At 34.5% G+C, this 20,514-nt stretch overlaps 1 protein-coding gene across 3 annotated transcripts in view; it reads left to right on the plus strand.

Moving 5' to 3' along the window:
* Positions 1-20,514, plus strand: part of SOS1 (SOS Ras/Rac guanine nucleotide exchange factor 1) — a 149,647-nt gene that overhangs the window by 77,309 nt on the left and 51,824 nt on the right. For all 3 annotated transcript variants that reach the window (XM_042982117.1, XM_042982115.1, XM_042982116.1), the window contains exons 3-8: positions 2,285-2,416; positions 4,347-4,511; positions 6,439-6,648; positions 10,425-10,568; positions 17,098-17,208; positions 17,285-17,383. In XM_042982117.1, coding sequence (XP_042838051.1) covers positions 2,285-2,416; positions 4,347-4,511; positions 6,439-6,648; positions 10,425-10,568; positions 17,098-17,208; positions 17,285-17,383 — 861 coding nt within the window. The remainder of the gene's footprint in view (positions 1-2,284; positions 2,417-4,346; positions 4,512-6,438; positions 6,649-10,424; positions 10,569-17,097; positions 17,209-17,284; positions 17,384-20,514) is intronic.

Below are 20,514 nucleotides of genomic sequence, written 5' to 3' on the forward strand. Positions count from 1 at the left end.
TGAATATTATGTTATTTAATCTTGCTTATGTTAATTGAAAAGTTTTGAGAAATTGTACTAAAGATTGTGAACTATCAGAGTCCAAATGAAAGGGATTTCGTTTTACTGACGTAGCCAAAATTCAACAATCCATGCCACCAGTATTTGAGTATTGCTATCTGTCAGGCAGTGTTCCCGATGAATAAAGAAGCATTTATATGAGTGCTCTGGGAATGTAGAGGAGGGATATGTATTGTTTGTTTCTGTCTTTTCACAATAATTTTTCATGTTAGAAGATAGTGTATAAAAATTGCTCCAATCCGGTTCATTCTCCCTCGTTTTCTGTATTTAAGCTTTATAAAAAAAATAGAAGAAAAAACTAATAGTATTTTTTCTGTTCTGTGTCCCTGGTAAAGTATATTCTTTGTTAAATTTATTTTTTTTCTTTATTTAATTTCTTAAGTCTTGTCTTTCCATAATTATACCTGTTCTTTCTCTGGGAAGGGATTGCTATTCTATTTTCTTTTTCTTCCACCTCAACCCCTGCCTCCATTTTGCCTATGTAATTCTACCAGTGACTTTTTTTCCAAAGACCTATGTGAAATATGTTTAAGAATTGTCGTATTGAGTTCAACGTCTTTTCTCTTATACTTTCACTACCATACACCAGTGCTTTTTAGACTCTAGGTCAGGACACATTAGTAAGTCATAAAATCACGTTATGCATTGCCCAACTAACTTTTTTTTTAATGCATAGAAAATATCAGTGTAATATCAGCGTGTAATAAGGGCAGGTTTTGTTTTATGAACTTTGTTTAGTATGTGTATGATGTGTAAGGATGCAATGAGATGTATTAAGAATTTATTATTTCTTACTGTGAGTTGAGGTTAGAAGGAAGGAAGAAAGGGAGGGAGGGAGGGAGGGAAAGAGGTGAGGGGAAAGAAAATAGCAGTACAGGGCCATACCATTATAAGATTTGTACCATGGTTAACCACAGGTTAAACCCATCACTGAAATTTTTAATTGGAAGCCATAGTTAAGTTAGTCCTAAATCTCTTTAATTGTCATTTTTGGATTAGCAAATCTAGTATTGACTGGGAGAAAGGAAAAGAATTTTAGCTTTGGATGTTGCTTTCCACCTTCTCCTCCTTTTCTTTTCTCCTTTTTTACCTTCCAAACTCCCCCAATATTTTGGACCTTTGTATTATCTGTATAGTGTCCTGGCAGATAGCTTTTTAACTAGGCATTTCAATAAATTTGTAAACTCCATTTATAACTACAATAATTTCTTTCAACATACCTCCAGTTCCATTAATTAGAATTGAAATGATCACTTCTTAACTTTGGCAGCTGATTTAGCCTCAAACCTAGATGAAGAGAAAATTATACTTTATAAATTTGTTCTTAAGATGTCCTAAAATCAACATGTTTTCCCTCCAAAGTGTCATGTGACAGTCTCTTTTTTTTATTTTTCATTTTAACAGCAACTGACAAAACTTTTTATTTAGGTTTATAATCAGGAGTGACATTTAATTTTATCTAATAGTTTTTACAAACTAGTTATCTACATGGGTTTAAATTACGTTAATAGCGACCTCTACTGGTTTTCACTGTGGTATCCTGAAAGAGTCACTTTTGCTTGAAGTGAACTACATTAGTTTATTAAAGTAGGAAAATTCAGCTTTTACATTAACATGAGTTTCTTCACTTTCAATGGAAATGCTAACCAAGTAAGTGCTAGAAATTTTGTAAAAATTAATGACTTATAGAGGGTTCAAACTCTAATGATGAACTACGGTGTATAAAAATTGCTGTTACCAGTGTAAACCCTTGTTTTCCATGATCTGTAAATAGTTTTGAAGTCAAGTACTTTTGCATGATGAATAAAGAAAAAATTTCTTAGAGGTTTCAAGTGCAAAATGCTACTTGAGGTTGTAATCGGTATTATTAAAAGGTCAAATGAATGAAAATTAGATTTAGATACTTGCTTCTTGAGCTTAGGTCTTGTTGAGATTTTATATGTTTATTCTAATCATTCTTGTCATTAGCTTTATCACAGTTAAGTTGAAATCCTGAATGTGATTTTCTCCCCTAGATAATACAAAGAATGTTTAATCTCTTAATTGTCTAATTAAGAAACTAATCCATTGACAGTAGAGTTTTCTCTTAAGTATGGTTGTAGTATAAATTATAGCACATGTGAAAAGCCTGCTTTTGGTATTCTTTGATTTTTAAAGTAAATTATAAGTGAAGAGCACTATTTAATATATTTGTTGCTTAGTTGTTATTTTCCTATTTTCCAAGGAACGTGTTCAAAAAAGTTTCCCTCATCCAATTGATAAGTGGGCAATAGCTGATGCCCAATCGGCTATTGAAAAGAGGAAGCGAAGAAACCCTTTATCTCTCCCAGTAGAAAAAATTCATCCTTTATTAAAGGTAAAGCTGAAATACTACCTTCTTGCCTTTTAAAAGCAAAATAAAACCCATCGTTTTCAAACACTCAGCATATATTTTATGGATAATAGTCAATTGAAGAGTAAAATTCTCTCATTTTAATTTTTCCAGAAATTCATGTCACGGGGAGGGATGATATGACAATAGGGAAATATAAGTTGGGCAACATGATTTAAAGTAATTTCATACCGACAAAAATATGCAAATTGAAGGGACTAAGAAAAGTTATAATTGTGGATTTCGTTCAGCTCTGGTGTTACTAGTACCTCAAAGAGAATTTATAAAACTCCTTTCTTATTGGGTAGACCTAAGTGTCCCTACACATCCTTCAAATCTTAATCCTTCACGTTGTTAGATGTGTAGGGACCTCTATGAGTCTGCCACAGGGCTATGTGTAATTTCTGAGCAAAAATTGTCTAAAGATTACCTGAACTACCCAGTCCCACCTCTCATTTAAATCAGTCAGCTGAATCTCTCCAGAGCTAGTAGAAAGAATAATTGTTGGAAATGCTAATAATCCTGTTTCTACTTATTTAATAAGATTAACAAACTGTAGATTAACTCTCACGTCAAAAATATAGGTATTATAGTAATTAAAACCTTAATACTTACGATACCGATAATTTTTATGTACTATAATACAAGCAAAATGTTAATGCTTTTGCGTACATTACCTCTAAACTTTATTACTCAACAAAGTTATTATTGTCATCCCCAGTTTGTAGATGAGGTGACTGAGGCAAAAATGGATTAAGTAACTTTTAGTCCATGTTCACAGGGCTCCAAGTGATGGTGTTAGGGAATTCAGGTCTGTTTGATCTCGTCCAAGACTTAAGATTTAAGACTAAACACTTGGATTATGTTTAAGACTGTCAAAGGTTATGTTTTGTACTCGGGTTGTTGGAATAGAAATATCTGTCTGTATTTTACTGGTCTGAGGAAATAAGTGCAAGCTATAGAGAATTACTAAACTACTAGTAATTACATACTTCTGTATAATTCTCTTTTCCTAATTTTTACTAGCCATACATTGAATTTTATTCTGAGAGAATTAACACATTGAGGTATGTGCCTGTTGTGTCAGTAATGATCCTGAACTTTGAATTTTATGATCTAATTGCAGATACCATTTCAGTTTATTAATAAATCTTTATCACTATAGCCATTTCATAGTTTTTACATATCTTTAAAGGTAAATGCCACCTGCCGCCAACTTATAAGTAAACTTCGTGTTTCAAAGGTTTTTTTTAAATAGGATTGTTTAGAAAATAGAATTTGTTTCCCTGTAGCAACTGGTCAGCCCCACAAAAGCCCATACCTTCTTTGAAGTCTAATAATACTATTTAACATGTTCTTAGTAACCACTGTTGTTCAGTAGAACATAGCATACATTTTTTCTCATTGAAACAGTACAAATACCAGAAATGCGCCACCAGGGTTTTGGGATCCCAGATTCCTTTGGAATGAAGAACAGAGGTATAAGGCTAGTGTACATATTCCCAGATATCAATAATACATTAACTTTTGTTCTGAATAAAGAAAAAACCTCTTTTGTCATAGTTAATTCCAGGTATTTCAGATTAATTCAGATTACTAATTCAGATTAGGTAAAGTGAGCATTTCTCCTGTCCCCCAAACTGGGGCTTCCCTTCTTAAGTTAAGGATGATCTATTTAGTAATCTGTACTTATTAAGTATTTTACATGATCGTAGGTAATTTTGCTCTACCTACATTTCCAAATAGCAATATGTATATTATTCATAGATGAACCACTTACAACGAAATGTTGTTGATAATCACAGGCCTCAGTAAAAGTTAAGCTAAATTGTATACATGTTTTTTTAAATTTTTCATCAGTGTGTCAAATTTATAGTATCTGATTTTTAAACATGTTTTTCTTTTAATTTTTCAGGAGGTCCTAGGTTATAAAATTGACCACCAGGTTTCTGTTTACATAGTAGCAGTATTAGAATACATTTCTGCAGACATTTTAAAGCTGGTGGGGAATTATGTACGAAATATACGGCATTATGAAATTACAAAACAAGATATTAAGGTGGCAATGTGTGCTGACAAGGTAGGATACTGATCTTCTGTATGTCTTGTTCTTAAGTTTTTATTCCTGATTTATTGGATGCTAACATACTGTTCAGATAATAAAATTATATATTATGTGTTAGGGTATATTTCCAGTAGTCTAATAGCAACTACACAAGATATCACTTTATGGAAATAGAGTATTATGTATATAGTATTAAATCATGTTTATTTTTAAAAATGTTTCATTTATTTATTTTGAGAGAGAGAGAGAGAGTGAGCGAACCTGTGAGTGGGGGAGGGGCAGAGAAAGAGAATCTCAAGCAGGCTCTGCACTGTCATCATAGAGCCTGACCTGGGGCTCGATCTCACAGACCATGAGATCATGACTTGAACCGAAATCAAGAGTCAGATGTTTAATTGACTGAGCCACCCAGCTGCCTGTAAACTGTGTTTAAAAATGTCATGCAGTTTTTCTTTTATGTGTTCCTGCAAGTAGAGTAAATGATAGTAATAATCTCTTATTAGTGAAATTCTTTAAATTATTTAGATTGGAATACTTAGAAGATGACAAACTTTGAAAACAAATTTTGAAAATGTAAAAATACTAAACTCTTGAGGGCTTTATTTCAACACCTAACTCTCTTTAGATACTACTTCTGTGGTTTTATTATAAAAATATTAAGAACAAACATTGGGGCACCTGGGTAGCTCAGTCGATTACGTGTCTGACTCTCGATCTTGGGGTCATGAGTGCAAGTCCTGCGTTGGGCTCCACGATGTGTGTGGAGCCTACTAAAAATAAAAAGAGCAAACATTATTGAAGTTAAGCATATATGTAATTTATTTCCTTTCATCTTTGTGGTACCCCTGTAAGGTAGGTGCTCTTTATAAAAGGGAAACTGAAGTTTAGAGAGATACAGAAATTGACCCAGAACTTACTAAGAAGTTTCAAAACCTGGACTCAAACTCTAGATCTCATTATAAAGCTCTTAGTTATTACTCTAGATTGCCTCAATATTTTCATTTTATGAAAATGACTTTTCAGAAAAGAAAATATTTTCGGATGAGCATTTTGTTCCATTTTTTCCTCACTATACTCTTATTGATTTGGACTATTCTCTCTGATTACTAAATCCACTTAATTATGTTCTAGTGTTTATTTTTTCTTTTAGAATGTGAACATATAGAGTAAAAATCACCTGATCTGAGGAAGGGTCTCAAATGTATTGACATTTTTAAATGAATAACTATTTGGTTTTTAAAATATTTTTCAATGAATATAAAATATCTGTTACCTTTTAAATCAGATAAGTAAAATATTTTTTAGTACATACTATGAGCTTACACAGAGAGGAGATGCAAAAGAAGTATAAAACAAGGCTGCAGAGTTGATGAAGGAAAATTTACATTTGTGAAACAAGCACAGAGTAATACAAGATAAAATATTTCATCATGTTGTAGAGATAATGATGTCAAAATTTATAGAAGGGGAAAGGTGAGATTTAGTAAGAGAATAATAATAGGCTTCTTGGAAGAAGCAGGACTAGTTTTGATCAGTTTCCAACAAACGTAGTCAAGGAGGCCAGTTAGCAGACTGTGAATTATTCAGATACAGGGCAGTGAGGCCCTGGAATGAGGTGGTGATGACAAGGGTATGAAACAGAGGAAACTAAGGGAAGTCTAAGACAAGATTTGGGAACAAATTTGAACTAATAGGTTAACAAGAGAGACAGACAGGTAGCAGTATTAACAGAGAGCTTGGAGGAGGCAGTTTGTGATATTAGATGTAGAATTCTGTTTGTAGAGAAAATATGCAGGAAGCAGTGGCAATATAGCCAAGAAGAGATTATTGTGTTTCTGCTTTTTATCACTTATGAACTGTATTCAAAGAGCAACTTAGGGTGCTTATCTTTAACTACAGATTCATATTTCACTGTACTTTTTTTGTATCTCTGACTATGTAGGTATTGATGGATATGTTTCATCAAGATGTAGAAGATATAAATATATTATCTTTAACCGATGAAGAGCCTTCCACCTCAGGAGAGCAAACTTACTATGATTTGGTAAAAGCATTTATGGCAGAAATTCGACAGTACATAAGGGAACTAAATTTAATTATAAAAGTTTTTAGAGAGCCCTTTGTCTCCAACTCAAAATTATTTTCAGCTAATGTAAGTATTGTTGTATACACATATATCATTGTACGTGTTAATTTTACGTGATCCCTTAAATTTGAATTTGTGTAGTTTATGATTGCTAATTTTTTATAACTTTTTAAGCTGTGTGATTTAATTCATAGTGACTATGATCTCAGAGTTGCTACAACAGTTTCAATAAATTCAACATCAAAAATTAAAAGACCAAATCTAAACTAGACTGAACTATAAGTGCAAGTGAATTCAGTTTTCCATGTACTCCAAGGAATAAAGCCTCTTGTTAAAGTGGAAGATTTTTTTGTTTATTTTGACTCATTTGAGTCATTCAACTAATACTTCATCAGTACTGCCTGTATAAACTGTTAGGCACCATACAGTACTTGGCAGTGAGGATTCAGAGATGAGTAGGAAACAATTCCTTACCTCAAATTGAGTCTAGTCAAGATGGAAATGTAAACTTGATGTTAAATTGCAACACAGTACGGTAATTACCATAATAGAAGTGCGACGACAATATTTTGGGGAGCAAAGAGAGGGAGCCAATAACATTGAAAATTAGAGAAGGGATTACTGATCTTACAATAGCAATCAAACCAACCTAACTGAATCCTGGGAAAATGCTGAATGCTGAGAACAGTTGAGATTGTCTAAGGGGGCTGCATTTGTAGATTGTCTAAGGTAGAACTCTAGGCATGGGTGACTGACAGAAAAGCAGTGCTCACTACAGAAGCTGGCACTGGGGCTCAAGTTACGGCAATGAGTGAACGTTAAAAGTTAACAGGAGTGGTTTATGAGTTGCACAAACCTTTAAGTATAGTAAAAAAGACATTGAATTGCTGACTTTAAATGGATAAATTACATGGTATGTAAATTTTACCTTAATAAAGTTGTTTTGAAAAATAAAGGAGTAAAGAATAGGTAAAGATTTCTTAGGACACAAAAATCAAGAACCATAAAGTAAAAAATTAATGAATTGGATTTCATTAAGATGAAAAACTTTTGTTCTTCTAAAGACACTGTCTCAGAAATAAAAATGTAAGCCACGGATTGGTAGAACCTATTTGAAATACATATATCTAATAAAAGACTTGAACCCATAATATATAAAGGACTTAGACAATTCAATAATTAGAATAACAGCCTGACAATTTTAAGTGGGCAGAAAATTTACACACTTTATAAGAGAAGCTATTCCAGTGACCAAAAAGCACATTGAAAGATGCTCAACATCCATAGCCCTCAGGGTTATGCAAGTTAAGACCACAATGAGATACTACTACAAACTCATTAGAACGGCTGTAATTAAAAAGTGACATTACCAAATGTCAAAAAGAGTGTGAAGCAACTGCTTGTGGGAATGTAAAATTCCCTCGTTGCTTGTAAGAATGTAATCTGGTACAAATACTTAGGAAAAGAGGTTGGCCGTTGGTGTAACATTACACATAAACTAGCCATACTGCCTGCAATTCCACTCCTAGGTTTTTACCCAGAAGAAATGAAAACATGTCCACACAAAACTTGCTTGTGAATGTTCATAGCAGCTTTATCTGTAATGGCCCCAAACTGGAAACAACCCAAATATCCATCAACAGGTAAATGGATATACAAATTGTGGTATGTCCATACGTATGGAATACTACTCAGAATTAAAAGGAATGAAGTAGTTATATAAGCAACATGGATGCATCTCAAAAACGTAACCTAAGAAACTAAACAAATATGATAATGTATGATTCCATTTGTTTAATATTGTAGAATTCTAATCTGTAGTGACAGAAGGCAGATTGCTGGTTTCCTGGGGGCAATAGAGGTGATTAATGGGGATTGAGCATAAGGAAACTTCTCAAGGTAATAAAAGTGTTTTATATCTTGACAGTGGTGACAGTTATAAGAGTAAGTAACATCATAAAATCTCATCTAAAAGTACATCAAAATAGGTATATCTTATTGCATATGAATCCTACTTCAAAGTTGATTTGACAAAAAAATATAGTCAATAATAAAGATAATCAAATAAAAAAAGTAACTGAACAAATGCAAATGAGTATTTGTTTTTCAATTACCTAGACGTTTTTCTAAAAGTTAAGATTGACAATCTTGTATGTAAGGGTTGTATGTAAGGGTTTCACCAAACTGTTACTCCCATACACTGCTTATGGGAGGGTAGACCAGTGGACTGTTTTAAAGAAAATGTCCATTGACATTTCAAGTGTGTAACCCCATGACAGAAGCCCATCCAGGAATCTGACCTACAGAACATCGTAAGTCACCCAGTGTTGAATTGAGCATTCTTGTATCGTGTCTACTTGTAACAAAAATGAGATAACAAAGGAATAGAATGAAGACATGAAGTAAAAGGGGACTGTCTGGACTCATGGGGGTTTTTTCTGTCACTACTGGTAGAACAAGAGCTGGGCATCCCATGAGAAAGCCCAGGTAAGAGAAGCGCTGAGGCAGTTGGGAGGTTTGTGTAAGCACTTGTGCTCCATACCAAAGTAGGGTGGCTGTGTTGAAGGAAAGCGCCATATGACTGAATGGCTACCTGAACTAGCCATTTTCTTCATGAAACACTACTTTTACCTGAAAGAACAACTGACAGGTCTGTAGTTATTTAGACTTGTGTGTTTGGCAGACATTTCTCAAAAATGAATGAAATGGGGGAATAAAACGAACAAACCTGTCACTTCAAGGAGCGTGGCAATATTTGTTGACAGTGATAAAATTTGAGCTTCCAAATGAAATAAAATTTTGGAAAATTTGTATCTACTCCCAAGATCGGTGGTGATACTAATAGGTTTGGTCTTTTAATATTCTATAGTTAAATGTGTTAACATTTGGAAAATCTGCAAAATTCAATGGACCACTGTTTTCCAAGTGACCAAATTCATAATGCTACGAAAACACACATAGGTAAAGAATCCTTTCAAAATTTAAGATAGCCCGATGGATTTTGATGTAACAGTACAAAATTGATGTGGTTTCAGATTCCACTTGCAACTAACCTTTAAGAAACTATCATTGGTTGATTTTGGGCATACTAGCATGAAAGGGTGTTTACTCCATTTATATGAAACGTCCAGAATAGGCAAATCCAGGGAGATAGAAAGTAGATTAGTGGTGGCCACCCCCTGGGCAGAAAAGAAGAATGGAGGATGCTGCTAATGGACATAGATAGACCTTCTCTTTGAGGTGACAAAGATATTCTGGAATTTTATACTGGCGATAATTGAACAGCTCTGAATATGTGAAAACCATTGAATAGTGCAATTTAAAAGGGTGAATTTTATGGCATGTGCCTTACATCTTAATAAAGAAACTGTACTGAAAAAGAAAAGGATATCTACAATTATTTGAGTAGACAATTAAAATATTCCTCCCTTTTCCAACTACCTATCTGTGTAAAGCTAGATTTTCTTTGTATGCTTTAACCAAAACAATGTCTCACAACAGATTAAATACATATATATGAAAATCGAGCTACCTTCTATTAAGTCTATTAGAGATTTGCAAAAATGTAAAAAAGTGCCAGTCTTCTCACTGTTTTAAGGAAATAACAGTTTTCAAAAAAGTGCTATATATTGAGAACCACTGACCTTAAAGAAATATATTTGCAAATTGTACACCTTTGCAAAAAGAATTCTTGAGCTGTCTTTTGCTTACGTTTCTAAGTTGTTAAAATTTCTCACTGTATTTGTCATGTTAAATTTTATGATTATAAAATGACTTATTGGCTTAAAATGTGTTTTTTATTCTATAGCCTAACTGAATTAATATGTTTTTCCTCCCGACAGGACGTAGAAAATATATTTAGTCGTATAGTAGATATACATGAACTTAGTGTAAAATTACTGGGCCATATAGAAGATACTGTGGAAATGACTGATGAAGGTAGTCCCCATCCCTTAGTAGGAAGCTGCTTTGAAGACTTAGCAGAGGTAAGTACTTTAATTATACACCCAAAAAAGTCCATATAAAAGCCCTACATTGCATTAAAATTGGAGTCTTAATTCATGTTTCCAACTAAAATCATAGATATTAACTGATGACCACTCAGCTATATTGCCTGTTCCTCATAGGGTCATTGTCAACATTTGTTTCTATTGTCTTATGAAACCCACAAAAAAGTAGTCTCTTATCCATTATGAAAAAGGAGATCCCACCAAGGAGAGGCATTTACAGCTGACACTCAATCATCTGTCTTATATAGCAAAGCTAAGAAAAGTCCATGAATGCCCTGTCAATGAAGAAGCCATGGAACTTGGATCTGAGGTTAGACTACTTGTGTTCTGGTCTAAATTCTGCTACTTACTAGTTGTATGTGACTGTGGGCAATTTATCTCAAATCTTTAAACCTCCATTTATATATATATATATATATATATATATATATATATATATATATATATATATATATATATATATATATATATATAAAATAGAGATAATAGTAGGGCTCAGGATTTTTGTGAAAATTAAAATAACCTACCTAAAATATTTAGCTAACCACCTTCACACAGTAAGCTATTCAATATATGATAACTATACGTTACAATTTGGAATAGTAGGAGTGAAGTGAATAGGAAAATCAGGTCTAGGACCTAGATGATTCAAATGCTGTGGGGGTGGAAAAATAGTGACCCTCTCCTTGGGTATTCAAATGCTACAGTATATGAGTTAGTCCTAATAAGTTCGCATTGGTAGTCATTCTGAAATTTTTAGCTCTTCCTTTGTTCTTACTCTAAAATCCACAAACACAGAGTTGAGTTTGTAAAATAAAAAATTTAAGATTTTCAGGCAGAATAGCTTAAGCTTCACTAACAGCCCCTCTACTCTTGCTTCAAACACATAGAAGTCATAGAGTATATTTTTTTAAAAAAAAAGGAATATATATATATATATATGGGGTGCCCAGGTGCCTCAGTCAGTTTAGTATCTGACTCTTGGTTTCAGCTCAGGTCATGATCCCAGGATCATTGGATCGAGCCTCGTGTTGGGCTCCTCACTGAGTGTGGATCCTGCTTGAGATTCTCTCTCTCCCTCCCTCCCCCTCTGCTCCTCTTCCCCACTGTGTGCTCTCTCTCTCTCAAAAATAAATAAATAGATATTTTTTATAAACTTAAAAAGAAGGAATATGCATAACTGGACTAAAAAATAAGATCAGTAGTAGAGTAGAAATAGAGTAGGCATTCAAGGTAATGATCTCTGGTAGCTGAGTGTTCAACTCTTAAGGATAATGAAGATTAAATGTGCTCCATGAAAGTGAGCAAGATTTCTTGTTTCAAGACCCTGATTGTAAGAGGATGCCAGAGAAATCTGTCAATTTCCTGCCTGCAAAGTTTTATAGAAAGTTGTAGACTTGAGGTGGGGGAACAGAAACACTACCTTATAACAAATATACTTTAAAACTTAACAAATTATCCCACAATATTAAGCCAATGTGACTACAGAGCCTGAGACCCAAAAATCACAGAACAGGTTCTGGTCTGAAAGAATGATCATAAAGAGATGGGAGAGAAAAAAAGGAAACCAAACATTAGAAGCCTCCCCCTAAGAAATCCCTAATGCGCAATTCCAAAATACAGGACAAATAATAATGCCTTAGTGTGATATCTAACAAAATCAACAATTAGGAAAAAAATCATTCCAGATGAAATTAATTTTGTGCAATAGACATATGAAGACTTTAAAAGAAGTTTAGGAGGCTCAAAGAGATAAATGAAGAAATATTTATAAATAAGACATTGTGAAGCAAAAATAAGTGGAGGGAAAATAAGAACAGGTAGCTATCAAAAGAAACAATTAGGGGCTCCTGGGTGGCTCAGTCGGTTAAGGGTCCGACTCTTGATCTCAGCTCAGGTCTTGCTTGATCTTAGGGTCATGAGTTCAAGCCCTGCTTTGGGATCTGTGCTGGGCGTGAAGCCTAGTTAAAAAGGGACGTGGGTGTATGCCTGGGTGGCTCAGTTGGTTAAGCATCTGGCTTTGGCTCAGATTATGATCTCACAGTTTGTGAGTTTGAGCCCCACATCAGGCTCTCTGCTGTCAGCCCAGAGCCCACTTCACATCCTCTACCCCACCCCCACCCCATCTACCCTTCCTCTGCTCACGCATATGTGTGCACTCTCTCAAAACCAAATAAAAACTTAAAAATAATTAGGGATATTGGAAATTAAATATAAATAAAAACTCACTATGTAGCCAACATTTGCTAGACCTGGTTCAAAGAGAAAATTTATGAATTGGAAAAAGGAATTGAGGAATTCACTGAAAATGTGACACACAGAAACCACGATTAGAATATGATCCTCTTAGAACAGCTAAGAGTAATGAAGTCTACACTGAAAGACTTTCATATTGTCTAATAGGAGTTTCAGATAAAGAATGGTGGAGAAGAATAATTTGAAGGGGTAAAAGCTGAGCATTTTCCAGAAATGAAGACATGAGTTCCCAGGTCAAAAATGAATTCCAAATAGTGGGCAGGATAAATAAAAATAAACCTACAGTCAAAAACCGTTACAGTGAAACTATGGATCAAGGATAAAGAGAAAATCTTAAAAGCTGTAAGAGAGAAAAGAGTACTACTTGAAAAGGAACTATAATTAGAATGACAGAAGACTTCTCTTTAACAATAGAGGCTAACAGTCAGTTGAGGAATATCTTCAAGTACTAAGGGAAAATAGAATTTTCTGTCCAACTAAACTTTTATTCAAGAGTGAGTTCAAAATTTAAAATAATAAAGCTTGCGGAAGCAAATGTGAGAGATCTTCATGACCTTAGAATAAGCAAAGATTTTTAAAACAAGACACCAACACCATAAAAGAAAAGATTGATAAGCTAGATTTCATTAAATGTAAGAACATGTGTTCAGCAGGGGTGCCTGGGTGGCACAGTCCCTTAAGCATCTGACCCTTGATTTCAGCTCGGGTCATCATCTTGTGGTTCGTGGGTTTGAGCCCTGTGTCAGGCTCTGCACTGACAGTGTGGAGCCTGCTTGGGATTCTGTGTGTCCCTTTCTTCCCGCCCATCCCCTGCTCACGTGCATGTGCTTGTGTGTGCTCTCTCTCAAAAATAAATCAATGTTTATTTAAAAAAAAACTGGTTATCCATATGGAAAGAAAAAACTCCTTCCTTAGCTCACTTCATACCCAAGTTCTCAACAGATTAAAAATCTAAAAAACAAAAAGCAAATTTTGAAAGTTTGGAAGAGAGGGGCACCTGGGTGGCTCAGTCAGTTAAGTGTCTGATTCTTGATTTCAACTAAAGGTCGTGATCTCGCAGTTCACGAGATCAAGCCCCGCGTTGGGCTCCATGCTGACAGCACAGAGCCTGCTTGGGATTCTCTCTCTCTGCCCCTCCCCCACTTGTACACACATTTTCTCTTTCTCTCTCAAATAAACTTTTAAAAAATTCAGAAGAGAATATAGGAGAATATATTTATGACTTTGAGATAGAAAAGCTTTCTTGGGGCACCTGGGTGGTTCAGTCAGTTAAGCGACTGACTTCAGCTCAGGTCACGATCTCATGGTTCATGAGTTCAAGCCCCACATCGGGTTCTGTGCAGACAAATCAGAGCCTGGAGCTTGCTTCGGATTCTGTGTCTCCCTCTGGCTCTCTGCCCCTCCCCCACTCACTCTCTCTCTCTCTCTCTCTCTCTCTCTCTCTCAAAAATAAATAAATATTAAAAAACTATATTTAAAAAGAGAAGTTTTCGTAAAGAACCTAGAGAGTGCAAGCCATAAAAGATTAAAGTTTTTAAACTTCTATTCACAAAAAGACACTATAAAGTTATGAGAATATGAAAGAATGAAGTTGAACTTTGTGCCTCACACCATATACAAACATAAAATAGATCTAATGTAAGAGCTAAAATTATAAAACTCTTAGAAGAGAGCATGGCTAAATCTTCACAACCTTGGCTTTGGCAAAGGATTCTTAGATGTGACAACCAAAGCATGAGCTACAAAACAAAAAAATACATAATTTGGACTTGGGCGGTAATGGGAGGGAGTGAGGTATGATTCTAAAGGGGCAATGAGAGACCCCTGTGGTGATGGAAATGTTCTGTACTTCACTACATCAATGTCAGTGGCCAAGTTGTGATATTGCACTATATTGTACTATTGGAAGATGTTACCTTTGTGGGAAACTGAGTAGTGTGCACACAGGATCTTTCTATATTATTTCTTACAATTGCATGTGAATCTAAACTATCTCAAAAAAAGTATATTTATTCAATACAATGTTAAAGAATTTAGAATAAATGAGTGGAAGAAACTACATTAATCCAAATGGATAAGTCTTGGACATAAGTTTGAATGTAAAGTACAAATTGCAGAAGCATAAATACATTACGATATTTATATAAAGTTTGAAAGCATTGCGTTATTTCTTGATACATGTGTAATTATATAAAAACATACATGGAAATGATAAAATTCAAATTCAGGATAATGATTTCCTGTGGGGATCAGCAGGGGAGGAGATAAGCTTGTGAAAGAAGGATCAATTACCACTAAACTGTCTTTCTTTTTTTTTTTAAAGAAATTATTATTTCTTTTATTATATTATTATTTATTGTATTATAAAATGTTGAAATTATAAAATGTTGAAATTTTTGGAGCTGAATGGTGAATATAGTTACATTAGTTGTTCTAATGTACTTTTCTGTATGTTTAGAATATTCTACATTTTTAATCATTAATATACAATTGTGTATATTGATCATTGTTTTGTGAATCTTGTATTGAATTTTAACCAGTAAACTAATCATGTATTAACTTATATAAGGATATAAGGAAAATCATGTATTAACTTATATAAGGATTCTTAGTAGTGCTAAGAGTTCTACAAATTTATGCTCAAGGATAAAACTATGTGATGAGAGGTTGGATTCCCAGTTGGCGATTTTTTTCCCTTTTGAGATTAGCCAGGTAAAATTATAATACTGCATACTGTTTATTCAGTACTTTATATGTGCGTGCACTGTTTGTAAGCATTTTGCATGTTATCATTTAATTCCTAAAACAACCCCTTGAGAGTAGGTATTATCCACATTTTCCAGTGAAGAAACTGGCTTTGTTTATCAGAGCTCACATAGCTAATAAGTAGTACAATCAGAATTAGAATCTGAGTCCCTATGACTCTAAAGTTAGGCTTTTAAGCCACTTTATGGCCTTTATGTATATAGTTGTCATAAAAATTCTATAGTACATTTGAGTTTATTGAAAGAGGAGGAATGCAAACATTATCTTCTGTACAAGATAATTTCTAGAGTTCAGGAGACCCAAGATAAAAGCATCAAATCACATTTTTATTCCTCTCTCCCATTTACTCTGTCCATACCTGACTCCTTGTTATTGCTGAAACCTTACTATCCCTTCTTGTAAAACCTACAGTGGACTGCAATTTCCAGTTTACATTATTATAGAAATTTTTACTTGGGAAAGTAGTTGAAGGAGTTGAAATTGGGAAATGAATTAGGAACCAGTTCAAGGAATTCAGGATGACTTAGAACTATATAAGCCATATTGTGTTTCACAAAGAATAGAACTCCGGTCTCCTGATTTCTGATCTTATATTGTCGTTATTCAATCTTAAAAAAAAAAATCTAAGAAACATTAAGGGTAATTAACACAAACATCATTTGTTCTGTCAGTCCTTTCTGTACTCCTCCACTAGATGTCCTCTTCCTCTTTCTAGAATTACCCGTCCTAGAAATGAGCTCTTGCAAGAAACTAGAGTACTGTTTTCATAATAGTTTCTTAAACCATAAATAAGTTAGAGCATAGGATGGCTTCTGCTAAAATCATGACGCCCATTCTCTTGTTCCTCAGGAATCATCAAAACCAATAGATTACAACCTAACCATTAAAATTGTTTAGTCTATTAACGATTGATGATAGAATTTTTGGGTAGTTTCGATTAAACTCTTGTTTAATTGCTTGTGAAAACCATAACAATGAATTTTAGATGCTATAAACTGTTACCTCTGGCTTACAGAATGTGAAAGTAAAAGTCTACCACTAAGAAATAACCTTGAGAAAATAAATGTTGGGCATCTGTATTCTAAAGGTTTATTATATACTTTACTTCATTGTAGATATCTATATTTTTGTTGTTCAGGCTAAACTTTGTTTTCTGGAACCAAAAGTCTGCCCATTCTTATGACTGTTTTTGTTGAAAATGCTCTACTAGAATCCGTGATGGGAAGTATCATAAAATACAAGAATGCCATTATTCGTCAGAAAGAACTGATTTACTTACTCTCTTACTGGAGAATATTAAACTTATCCTATAACAATTATAATTAATAGCCATGTAATTTTGTTTAGAGGCTTTAAGAGAAGTACCTAATTGTGCTATCTTAGATGTACCCATAATTTCATCTGTCTGTATTTCTGGTGGTAGGTTATTTATGTTTTAACTTGGAGAAAGTTTATTTATGTTTTACCTTCTTTATTTTCTAAGGAACTGGCATTTGATCCATATGAATCATATGCTCGAGATATCTTACGGCCTGGTTTTCATGATCGTTTCCTTAGTCAGTTATCAAAGCCAGGAGCAGCACTCTATTTACAGGTATAGTAATTTTTAAATCAAGATATATGATGTCTGAAAAGTAATCTTAAAAAAAATTAATCACTTTTTTTTTTAGTCAATAGGCGAAGGTTTCAAAGAAGCTGTTCAATATGTTTTACCCAGGCTACTTCTAGCCCCTGTTTACCACTGTCTGCATTACTTTGAGCTTTTGAAGGTAAGATAACTCTTACTGCTATTTATAAAACATTCAAATATGATGCAATTTTTTTTTACCAGTTTGTGAATTATTATGTGAGCACCCATGAATATTAGTCTATGTCTATTTTCTTTTTCTAGTTAAGAAGCAAATGTAGGGGTGCCTGGATGGGTTAGTTGGTTAAGTTATCTGACTCTTGATTTCTGCTCGGGTCATGATCTCACAGTCATGAGATCAAGCCCCCCCACTGGGCATGGAGCCTGCTTGTGATTCTTCTCTCCCTCTCCTTCTGCCTTTCCCTCTCCTCCCCCTCTTTCTATAAAAGAAAAAAAAAAAGGGCAATGTAAGTGAATCTGCAAAAAAGTGGTGCGTTTTCTCTAGTTTCAGGAGTGAATTTGAAAGGAATCATCAGATATTTTAATCTTGTGCCCTTTTTGTTTACATGGCCAATTGTTTGGAAACAACCTTGGATATACGCATCCATAAAATCTAGCAAAAAGCAAACAGCTGCAGTATTTTTCATATACATGGACTATAGGCAGGTAAAAACCGACAGGAATACAAAATTACTAACTTAATCATCTGAATAAGACTAAGTGTACATAATTGAGTTTGAGGTTATCATGTATGCTTTCTCTTAAATGAAAAAATAGAAAATTTAACACTTGAAATCTCCACACCTTTCTTAGGTTTTATTGGTAATAAAAAGTACAAGATTAGCAAAATAATTGAGGGAAAACATGTCTGAGTTTAATTTCAACACCATAATAACCATGTATTTATAGAGAAGATTAAATTGAGGACCAACAGAATGATAAGATTGTAGTTGATGTAATTTCATTTATAATAGTGCAGTGTTTATCGTGATAATAAGCTTTATTTTAGAAAATAAGAACACTAACAACTTTAATCTGAAGGCTCGCATGGTTGGACTTTGGCTATATGTTAAAGTTAAACATTAAATTTTTTAATGTTCCTTGGATTTTTGTGTAGTAGACCAATTTGAAGATTGATCCTTTTTCCCCTTACCATCACAAATATTACAAAAATTGTAGCCCCAAATGCTTAAGTACAGGAATTGTGTGGGAAAGGATTACAGATAAAAACTTAGAACTGAGGGGCACTTGGGTGGCTCAGTTGGTTGAGCTTCCAACTTCGGCTCAGGTCCTGATCTCACAGTCTGTGAGTTCGAGTCCCATGTTGGGCTCTGTGCTGACAGCTCAGAGCCTGGAGCCTGCTTCAGATTCTGTGTCTTCCTCTCTCTCTGACCCTCCCCAATTCATGCTCTGTCTCTCTCTGTCTCAAAAATAAACATTAAAAAAATAATAATAATAAAATTAAAAAAAACTTAGAACTGAATAGTGCAGTTGAGTGGAAAACTTAGGATCAAAAATTGAGAAATGGTGGGGCGCCTGGGTGGCTTGGTCGGTTAAGCGGCCCACTTCGGCTCAGGTCATGATTTCGCGGTCCGTGAGTTCGAGCCCCACGTCGGGCTCTGTGCTGACAGCTCAGAGCCTGGAGCCTGTTTCAGATTCTGTGTCGCCCTCTCTCTGACCATGACCTCTCTCTGATTCATGCTCTGTCTCTCTCTGTCTCAAAAATAAATAAACGTTAAAAAAATTTTTTTTTTAACTGAGAAATGTTAAAATTAAGAGATTATTTATCCTCCCCAAATAGTCTGTTTTTTTTTAATGCTACACAAAACAAATTGGAAAAGGCAAATATAAATTGTGCTACATCATACACTTTAAACACTCACTAGTGACCCTCACATAGTGTGCCAGAAATTCTTTGTAAAGAAATCTGCTCCTCAGACCCCTTCTGCAAACATCTTGTATACATTTGTTAATGGCTTTGGTTCGCTGCCTTTACGTTTGGGAGCTGGACAATATCAAACGTCTGCTACTGTGGATAATTTATCTTCTTTTTTTCATGTTTTGCATTTATTTTAACTGCTATATGCTTCAAACTATCTATCTATTTATTTATTTAAAATGTTAATTTCTTGAGAGAGAAAGAGAGAGAACAAGCGGGGGCGGGGCAGAGAGGGAGGCAGAAAAAGAGAGAATCCCAAGCAGGCTCCACACTCATCTCAGAGTCCGATGTGGGGCTCAATCTCACAACCACAAGATCATGACCTGAGGCAAAATCAAAAGTCTGATGCTTAACCGACTGAGCCACCCAGGTACCCCATCAGACCATTTTTTATACTGCCTATAAGCTGATGTCTTTCTTTTTTTAAATTTTTTTAATGTTTATTTATTTTTGAGAGAGAGAGACAGAGCATGAGCAGGGGATGGACAGAGACAGAGGGAGACGCAGAATCCAAAGCAGGCTCCAGGCTCTGAGCTCTCGGCACAGAGCCTGATGCAGGGCTTGAACTCATGGACTGTGAGATCATGACCTGAGCCGAAGTCGGACGCTTAACCGACTGAGCCACCCAGGCGCCCCTGAGCTGATGTCCTAATACGAGCAATAAGAGAAGATTTAGAAAACAGCTTCTATCATAAAAATAAGCACAACAGAGGTCTATCTAGCTTCCATTCCCTTAAACTAGATTTCTAAATTTAGACATTCTTATCCAGAAACCATGGGTTCAAAGCAGTGAGCTAAATGGTATTATGGCTGACTACAGATGTTAAATGTCTAAAGTTAAGCATAGGATAGTGTAATTCAGGAGCCATTGTAGTAAAAACACAATTAACAGCTGGCTATTGTACTATTCCAGTTTTAAATTTTAAATCAATCAAACTGCTGTGAGGTGCGTTTATAATTTTGGTAATTTTCTCTTTGATAAGAATAGTTTTGAAAGGTGTTTTATTTTTATAAATGAGCTATCCTAACATTTTTTTAGGGTTGATATCCTGTTTAAAGTTTCAGACTCCTTTCCATCCTTCAGATTTTAACTTGCTTTTACATTATTCTTGCATTTTCTGCCATTTTTCTTTAATTTCCTCTCCTTCTGGAACTCTAGTTACATATATGTTGAACCACTTTATGTTGTCCCACAGATCTATAAGATTGTTCGTTTTTCTTAAATCTTATTCTTTGTTCTTCAAATTAGTAATTTTTATTGATCTATCAATAGAACTGTTAGTATCTTGCTTACTCTTGAATTTCCATTTGGATTTTGTTTTACAGTTTCCACA

The sequence above is a fragment of the Panthera tigris genome, chromosome A3 (assembly GCF_018350195.1).
Source record: "Panthera tigris isolate Pti1 chromosome A3, P.tigris_Pti1_mat1.1, whole genome shotgun sequence".
Taxonomy (NCBI): Eukaryota; Metazoa; Chordata; class Mammalia; order Carnivora; family Felidae; genus Panthera; species Panthera tigris.